General features: G+C 37.9%; 2 protein-coding genes and 1 non-coding gene across 3 annotated transcripts in view; 1 reads left to right on the forward strand and 2 right to left on the reverse strand.

The window, feature by feature from the left end:
• Window positions 1–1,786: 1,786 nt before the first annotated feature.
• On the forward strand, window positions 1,787–4,652 carry CBG24050 (the record flags this gene model as incomplete). The annotated part of the gene is made up of 5 exons (XM_045236237.1): window positions 1,787–2,128; window positions 3,191–3,288; window positions 3,388–3,579; window positions 3,716–3,842; window positions 4,395–4,652. 5 exons carry the CDS (start codon window positions 1,787–1,789, stop codon window positions 4,650–4,652), a joined length of 1,017 nt encoding a protein of 338 aa, XP_045091241.1.
• A 1,375-nt stretch (window positions 4,653–6,027) lies between these two features.
• Window positions 6,028–8,819, reverse strand: part of CBG24051 — a gene marked incomplete at both ends in the record, with an annotated part of 7,147 nt that continues 4,355 nt past the window's right edge. The window contains 6 exons of the mRNA XM_045236238.1: window positions 6,028–6,264; window positions 6,525–6,630; window positions 6,682–6,848; window positions 7,585–7,809; window positions 8,108–8,220; window positions 8,535–8,754. Of these exons, the coding sequence (XP_045091242.1) occupies window positions 6,028–6,264; window positions 6,525–6,630; window positions 6,682–6,848; window positions 7,585–7,809; window positions 8,108–8,220; window positions 8,535–8,754 (1,068 nt within the window). The remainder of the gene's footprint in view (window positions 6,265–6,524; window positions 6,631–6,681; window positions 6,849–7,584; window positions 7,810–8,107; window positions 8,221–8,534; window positions 8,755–8,819) is intronic.
• Window positions 6,350–6,421, reverse strand: CBG28780. The gene has a single exon. It is a non-coding gene (tRNA).

Here is an 8,819-nt window from a genome sequence, read left to right on the forward strand (position 1 = left end):
AATAGAGCTAGAAACTTGCTTTTTTTAAGCCCAGTTACAGCCATTGAAAGTTTCCGGGGTGAGAGACGCAGAGAACGAGACACACTGCGTCTCTGACCTCCTATTTTTAAATGACCGTAACTCGGCTCAAAATAGTCCTAGAAAGCTCATTTTTGGTGCGTTTTAGAGAAAATTTTATTGGTGTTCGGGCAGAATGCAATTCGGATAAAAACCATTATCAAATTTTTCAGAATATCTTGACTGAAAATCTACAATTTCTAGCTCAAAAATCACAAACTGTTGATTCACTGATCAAGGCCTCCCTGGTGTTATCTAGGTCAACACCAGTCAATGTACTTTTGAGACAAGAAAGTACACATTTTTCGATATCTGTTAAGCCAATCTCCTTCTCGTGAAAATCTGTGCGTTCCGCCCATGTTGATCGGTCTAACCTTGAACCTGTCTTCTCTCGTATTCAATTTTTCGTCGAGAAAAAGGAATTCGAACTTGTTCAAAGAGAAAGAAACGCTGTTTCTCCTTTTTTTTTCTTCTCGGCGAGGACGGCGGCCATTTCCTATCCGATTCCGACCACTATCAGTTTATCACCGTTCCATTCTTTTGTTCATTAACGTCTCCTTTATTTATCTAATTGGAAAATTCTACAATCTTCTTTGGAAATTTTGAAAAGTGTTTCAGAAGGTTTTGAGCCTTCTTTTGAATGTTCAGTTCGAGAAAAAAAAATGCTTAAAAGTTTCAGTACATTTTGAGATGCGTTTTCCGATTTTAAGTAGATCTAAAATGAATTAGAAGTGTTCCGAAATGTTTTTTTCCAAATATTGTAAAACTTGCATTTCCCAGAAAACCCATAAAATTTGCTCAAAAATGCACCAAAAACCAACTTCCTCCGATCATTTTAAGCCGAGTTACGGTCATTTGAAGATTCTGAGGAGTGAGACGCAGAGAAACGAGACACTCTGCGTCTCTACCCTCCAGTCTTCAAAACGCCATAACTCGGCTCAAAATCGTCCTAGAAATTTGTTTTTTAGTGCATTTTGTAGCAAAACTTTGACTTTTTTCAAAATTTTAAAACTTTCAAAATTCGAAGTTTTTAAAATTTAAATTTTGAGGTCGAACAACATAAAAAAGTAAAAAAGACCAAATTTAACCAAAAAAGCACCAAAAACCAAACTCCTACGACTATCTTGAGCCGAGTTATGCTTATTTAAAGTTTTGGGGGTGAGAGACGCAGAGAAACGAGACACACTGCGTCTCTGACCGGAAACTTCAAAACGCCATAACTCGGCTCAAAATCGTCCTAGAAATTTGTTTTTTAGTGCATTTTGTAGCAAAATTTTGTCTTTTTTCAAAATTTTAAAACTTTCAAAATTCGAAGTTTTTAAAATTTAAATTTTGAGGACCAAAAACCAAACTCCTACGACTATCTTGAGCCAAGTTATGCTTATTTAAAGTTTTGGGGGTGAGAGACGCAGAGAAACGAGACACACTGCGTCTCTAATCTCAAAACTTCAAATGACCATAACTCGGCTTAAATTGGTTCTAGAAACTTGATTTTTAGTGCATTTTGTAGGAAATTTTGTCTATTATTTGAATTAATTTAAAATCTCTTAGAGGGTTTTGAATTAGCAAAGCGACAAACTATAAAAATAGGTCGAACCAACCAGCAGGCTGGTTAAAAATCTCACAATCCCAAACACAATTCAAGCTATTCTCCATTGTCTATCCTTCAAGTTATTTTTGTTTTCAACTTTCCACCAAAAGTTCCTATTACAAATACATCAAATTTCAGATGGAGCGCATAACCCTAGGTGCTCTAGCGGAATTCTTCCAATGGAGTTCTCCCACCTCAAACCTTCTGAATATTTCCCCAGAAGCCTTAATCGCTTCTCAACAACAGCTTCAACAACTATTGCTCATCCCCCAATCAACACTTCCTCCACTACAACCTCTTCCTACAGTAACCCCACCTCCGTCTGCCACGTCATCGCCGATTTCAACGTTGTCTGATAGCTTATCATCAATATCACCACCGATATCAGATCAGGAGAATAAGGAGGAAGATGAGGAGAAACCATTGGAAATTGAGCAGAAGAGAAAGATGAAGAGACGATCGCCGGTCACGTCTTCTAAGGTAAATGTATTAGATAAGCGTAAAAATTCACAGATTTTTGTAGTTGACAACTTTTTGATTGGTACTGTAGTTTTCGAGTTTGTTTGTCGAAAGGTTAGTGTGGGGTAAGAGGGGCAAGGGACTTTTTAAAGACGCATACCTCAAATACTACGGTAGCTACCAAAAAGGGGTTAACTACAAAATTGCTCAGCATAACATGTTACAAATTTTTGTAGTTAACAACGTTTTGAGATTTATTGTAGTTTTCGAGTTTTGTGACTTTAAAGTTTCCGAGGAGTTTGCGAACGGTACAAAGGGCATGCGCCCTTTTAAAGGCGCTTATTTCAAAAACTACAGTAGCTATTAAAAAGTTGTCAACTATAAAATAGCTCAACATATTACTTCCCACATTTTGGTAGTTTACAATTTTTTGATAGGTACTGTAGTTTTAGAGATATGCGCCTTTAAAGTTGGCGCCTCTTCTTGGGCGAGAGGAGGGGAGGGAGACGCAGAGAAGCTAGACAGTCTGCTTGTCTGCGTCTTAACCTTTGAAATTTGAAATTTTCGTTAATTTTTGATAAAACTGAAAAAGCATTAACATAATAAGGGTAAAAAGATAAGGAAAATTTGTATTTGAAAAAAAGAAAAAAAATACGTTTCCAAATTTTTTAAAAATAATTTTACAAAATTGCCAATTTTTGAAAGGTGCATACCTCAAAAACCGGGAAAGATAGCTGAAAATTGCTAATTATTACATTGTTCAAAATAAATTTTCACACATTTTGATGTTTTTCGTTTTTTCATAGCTATTGTAGTTTTGGAGATATGCGCCTTTAAAGAAGCCCCCATTCTCGGTAGGGGAGATTGTCTGCGTTTCTTTAAACTTGTATATCTCAAAAACTACGGTACCTACTACAAAGTTGTCAACTACAAATATGTGTAAAATTTTATGCTGAGTAATTTTGTAGTTGACAACTTCTTCCTAGCTATTGTACTTTTTGAGTTACGCGTCTTTAAAAATGACTCATCTTTCAGAACTACTCGGACTGCGAGAAGAAGCACTTCCTGGATGTGGCCTACGAGAACAATTGGGGGACTACGGTAGCAGCGAACAAATTCAATCGTGTCTGGGGAAAAGGACCAACAAGACGCATGTTTTATTGGTGGAGAGGACAATTCAAGTAGGTGGCTTTTTTGGCGCGAAATTTGAAAATTTTGAAAAAAATTTTGTTTCAGATTTCTAAAAATCTTAAAATTTTAAGAACTCAAATTTTTTTCAGAAAAGAGCACGACCGTGACCAAATCGTTCTGGAGAGTTTGTACACTAAGAAAAGAGAGGGATCCAAGAAATTGGCGGATTACTGTAGAAATCCAGAGGGTCTGGCAGATGAGAAAACTGCAAAAGACGCTCAACAATGTCTGAAGGATCTGGAAGCGAATGATAAGGAAATCGAGAGTCTTATCAATAAAAAGTGAGCAATTTTTTCTGGAAAAATCTGGAATTAAAAAAAATGTTTTTTTGAAAAAACATTTTTTCTTTAAATTTCTAGACGTTTTCCAGATTTTTTTTGAAGATTGCTCAGCTTAAAAAAACTCGAAATATTCTAGAAAACTCATGGCTTGCTCGATAACCGGCGAAAAATGCGCGCACGGAAACGGAATTCAAGAGGATACGGTGGCCCGAAAATTCACGACCCCATTCGTATGTGCTCACTGTGAAATGCCGTTTCAGAAGGTGAGAAGTTTAGTGGGAAATCTAGAAAATCGAATTTTCCTGGAAAAATGCTTCAAAACGAGCCCAAACACGACTGTATTCGGTTGACTTTAAAATTTCAGAAAATCTCGGATTACTGTAGTTTTTGTTGTGACAGTCTGTTCTGAAAAATTTTAATGAACTTGAATAGAGCTCAGTGAGAGCTTCAAAATGAGCCCAAACACGACTAGGCTCCGCCCATTTCGATTTTTCAGGTGCGTCGCGGGTCAAGCTGAAATTTCAAAATGGGCGGAGCCTAATCGTGTTTAGGCTTATTTCAAAGCTCTTGATAAGCTATACTCATTAAAAACCAAAAAAACCAAGAAAAGCTTATAGTTTTAAAAAAATAAATATGTTCGCCAAATTTTGTCTGACCTAACTTTCAGCAAAAAAATCTGAAAAAAAATACATTTTCAGCGAACAAAAACAATTTGAAAGCCTTCAAATTTTGCGAGTTTTCACTCAATTTCTTTGATTTTTGGCTTAAAATGCCTGAATATTTCCTCATTTTCAAAAACATCAATATTTTTCCAGGAGTCCACCCGCCAAATCCATCAAATCCTGTGCGAAACCCGCTTCGTCAATCCCATCCAAGCCGATTCTCGCTCTTTAACAGAAGTTTCGACTCCGCCCCCACCGCCAGCTCAAATTACAGTACTCCCGGCCACAATACACCTAGCTACAGTACCTACAGTAACCTCCGAATACACTACAAAGCTCACCGAGCTCACCGAGAGTATTCTCGCAGCACTGGCTGCCTATTCTGGAGCAACTACAGTAATCTCAAATTGATTTTTTTTTGAATATGAACCAATTTCCCGCTAGTTTCACTTTCTTTTTTTTTTCTAGTTGAAATTCGAAAATGCGCTCCACTGAGAATTTTCGAAAAATTTACATTTTCTAAAATTCTCACCAGAGCGCATTTGCTATATGTACCAACCTCGCTATTTTCATACCTAGATGTTTAGTTTCTAGTGCAAATACGCCCCACTGAACTGTATGGTTCAATAGAGCACACTTGCATCATTAGTATTATTTTTTGTCCCTGTGAAATGTCCTATTTGCCATGAAACTTACTCCATTCCCCTCCACCCCAAACAATCTAGCTCCGCCCACTTTTCATTAAGCTCCGCCCCCTACAGTAATCTTTTCTCTTGCAAAATAATAGATTCCTCAAATACCATGTCCAAATGTTCTCTCTAAATATATATTTCTGCCTATATCTACTTATATGCAAATCTTTTCCACTTCTTTCCGTTATTAAGGACCAATTTAACTGGAAAATCAATAAAAATTATACTCTGATTATATGAAATTTGAATTTGGCTTGTTTTGAGCTTTAAAATAAGCCCAAACATGACTAGGTTGCGCCTATTTCGATTTTTCAGGTGCGTCGCGGTCGTGCGTCGCGTGTCCAGGCGAAATTTCAAAATGGGCGGATTCTAGTCGTGTTTGGGCTCATTTTGAAGCACTTGATGAGGTCTGATCAGTGAAAACCGAAAAACAAAAAAAGAGCTTTCACAGTGTCAAAAAACTGAAAAAGAAAAAAGAATTTTTGATTTTTTCTAAATTTTCCATTTCTGGCTCTATTCTCGAAAATCTTCTGATTTGTTGAATTCCATAAAGTTCAGAGCAATGAGCGCTTCAAAATAAGCTCAAACACGGCTATGATCCGCGCACTTTCATTTTTCTGGCGCGTCGCGGTCATGCGTTGCGTGTGCAGCCGAAATTTCTAAGAGGGCGGAGCCTAGTCGTGTTTAGGCTCATTTTTAAGCGTATTATGAGCTTAATCTGAAAAAATTGTTTCCCTTCCACTGGTTCAAAACTGACCGAAGATATGATAGTTTCAAATTTTGATTTTATTTTCAATTTTTAAAAAACTGTTTTTTGGGTTAAATGTCAAATTTTCCAAAAAATTATTATTGTATTTGTGTCAAGCACGCCGAGAGCTCAAAAATGAGCCCAAACACGACTATGCTCCGCCCACTTTAACATTTGCTGCCGACACGCGACGCACGACCGCGACGCGCCTGAAAATTCAAAGTGATCGGAACCTAGTCGTGGTTGGGCTCATTTTGAAGCTTATGAAAAGCTGAAAAAATAAATAAAAATGAATTTGGCTGGAAATCTCTGCTTGGTAATCAAAAATGTGTTTAAAAGTATAGGATCATTCATTCTGCTGTTTACAATAACACAATCGCATCGAGTGTATCCGATTCGTACAATCCGCGGTTTTCCCGTAGGTATCCAATCGTTCCACCTCCTCAAATTCCAATTTCTGGGTTTCCTTATTTCCAGTGACCAAAGTTTCGAAATGTGCAAAACTGGGCGTTTTGGTTTTGACAGCGATGCGGTATGTTGAAGTTTCGAGATTCGTAGCAGGGTAGAGATCAAGATGGGAGACCTGAATTTGTTCAAAAATTAGAATTAAAGGTTCCCATACACTTTTTAAGGGCCCTCACAAAAAGCAAAAAAAGAAAAAAAGTCTTTGACCACTGAGCGGATCGAACGCCCAACCTTTCGATCTGGAGTCGAACGCGCTACCATTGCGCCAAGCAGTCACACTAAGGTGCTAGGTGGCAAGGCGTATAGGAAGGAGGGGAAAGCGGGGGTCGGCGGGGAGTGAGAGGGGGAAGAGGGGGAGGTGGGAAATCAAAAACTCACATTATCAATTTCATATTTATGACATAAGCTAGTGAGATTAAAGGAATCCAATATTTCATGAACGTGTTTTATCAATTCAGTCGCAAATCGTTGGCTGAGGGCTTTGCTGGAACATTTTTAATCAAAAATTGAGCAAATTCGCTCTACTGTAACTCACTCATGCTTCATATCCTTGGTTTCTGTTCTACAAATACAGTATTGTTGAGGAATCGGTAATCTACCACACGTTCTAGGGGTTTCTGGTTGGTGACGAAGCAATGAATGCCCCTTTTCACCGGGTATTTCGAGAAGAGAGCGATTGGTGAAGTGGGAGGAGGGTTGGTACTGGAAAAATGGTCTGGGCTTGTGAAATATGACATTTATTGATTGAATCTAAATATCGTCTGATAGAGCTGAAAATTTTACACATTTTATGAGTTGAACACTTTTTTCTAGCTATTGTTATTTTTGAGATATTCTCTTTTAAAGTTGGCGAGCCTCTTTGAGTGGGATGAGGGATTTTTAAAGGCGCATAGCTCAAAAACTACTGTAGCTATCAGAAAGAAAATAATTACAAAATTGCTAGATTTTACACATTATCTCTTTTACAAAATTATGCTCGCTACCGTAGTTCTTGAGATATGCGCCTTTAAAGAGACGCAGACACTTTTCTTACTCGAGGAAAGGAGCTGACTTCTTTAAAGGCGCGTATCTCAAAAACTACGGTACCTAGACAAAAAACCAATCGACAATATTACTCAGCATAAAACTTCACACATTTTCCATTTTACAGAAAGTTGCTAGTTACTGTAGTTCTTGAGATATGCGCCTTTAAAAAGACGCAGACACTCTGTTTGAGCGCAGATAAGGAACTGCCTTAATTAAATGCGCATAACTAGAAAACTACGATACCTAGACAAAAAACTGAATCACAAAATTACTCAGCAAAAAATTTCAGACATTTTCCAAATTTTAAAATTTTGCTAGCTACTGTAGTTTTAAAGATATTTTCAAGGTTTGAGCAGGCGCAGACGACGAGAGCGCTCTCGTTTCTCTGCGCCCTCCATACTCTCTCGCTTACCTTCAAAATATCCAGCAACGTGGCTCTGGTATCGTACTGAGTTTGTAGTCGTTGTGAATTCTCCCTCATAATTTGTAGAATTTCCGGGTTACGGTACTTTTTGGGCACCGAGATTGATAAATAAGGATTATGCTTTTCGATTGCTCCATTTTCAGACTCATACAGGTGATAATCAGACATTCTGAAGCCGTGATCAGAAGTTAGAATGATAAAGTAGTGGTCAAGCTGAAAATTCGGGAAATTAGAGATAAAGAGAGATAAGGAGAGCGCAGAGCAGTAAGGAAATCAATTTTATGACTTATTCAAGTGGGTTGTCTTTAACAACGTATATCTCAAAAACTACAGTAGCTATTGGAAAGTTGTCAACTAAAAAAATGCTCAGCATAAAATTTCACACATTTTTGTAATTTGCAAAGTTAAGCTAGCTACAGTAGTTTTGGAGATATGCGTCTTTAAAGTGGCGCCGCTTCCATGACGAGATAGAGAAGGGGAGGAGACGCAGACACTCTCGTTTCTCTGGTACCTCTTTCTCTTTCCGTTCGAAAAAATCCAACAATTTATCATCTAGTCGATCAGCTCCAGTGATAAAATTATGAGCAATATGGACGTTCCAGAGCCATGCGAATTTTGGGTGGTCTGAAATTTTTTTCGAAAATCCATGAAAATTTGTAGTTTGTAGTCTTGAAAATCAATATTTCAGATTAAAATTATGAGCAATGATTTTGTTTTAACAAGAGCTTTAAAATGAGCCCAAACACGACTAGGCTCCACCTACGTTGAAATTTCGCGTGAACACGCGACGCGCGACCGCGACGCGCCTCCAAAATGAAAGTGGGCGGAGTCTTGTCGTGTTTGGGCTCATTTTGAAGCTCTCAATGTGCTGATTTCAAACGAAGTGTTAAATTTTCATTAAAATCAAAATTTCACCCAAAAATATCGAAAAAACGTACCTTTATAAATATCCATAAACTGTTCCATTTGTTCCATGGCCGCGTGATGGATCTCTCGACACAACTTCCCATTCAAATGCTCCTGAGTTACAGTAGTCCCATTATATTCATAAATTTTTGTAAACGGCCAAAAAGTGTGGTCCGTGTATTGATTTTTGAAACCCTTGCAGTCCGGGTAAGAAGTCACCGTTTGGTAAGACCAGTCTTCTGAGTGTAGGGTCTGAAATTTTTAGATGAGACATTGAAATTCGCGTTCTGGTAGAGAAGGGCTTCAAAATGAGCCCA

The sequence above is a fragment of the Caenorhabditis briggsae genome (genome assembly GCF_000004555.2).
Source record: "Caenorhabditis briggsae complete genome, chrIV, whole genome shotgun sequence".
Lineage (NCBI taxonomy): Eukaryota > Metazoa > Nematoda > Chromadorea > Rhabditida > Rhabditidae > Caenorhabditis > Caenorhabditis briggsae.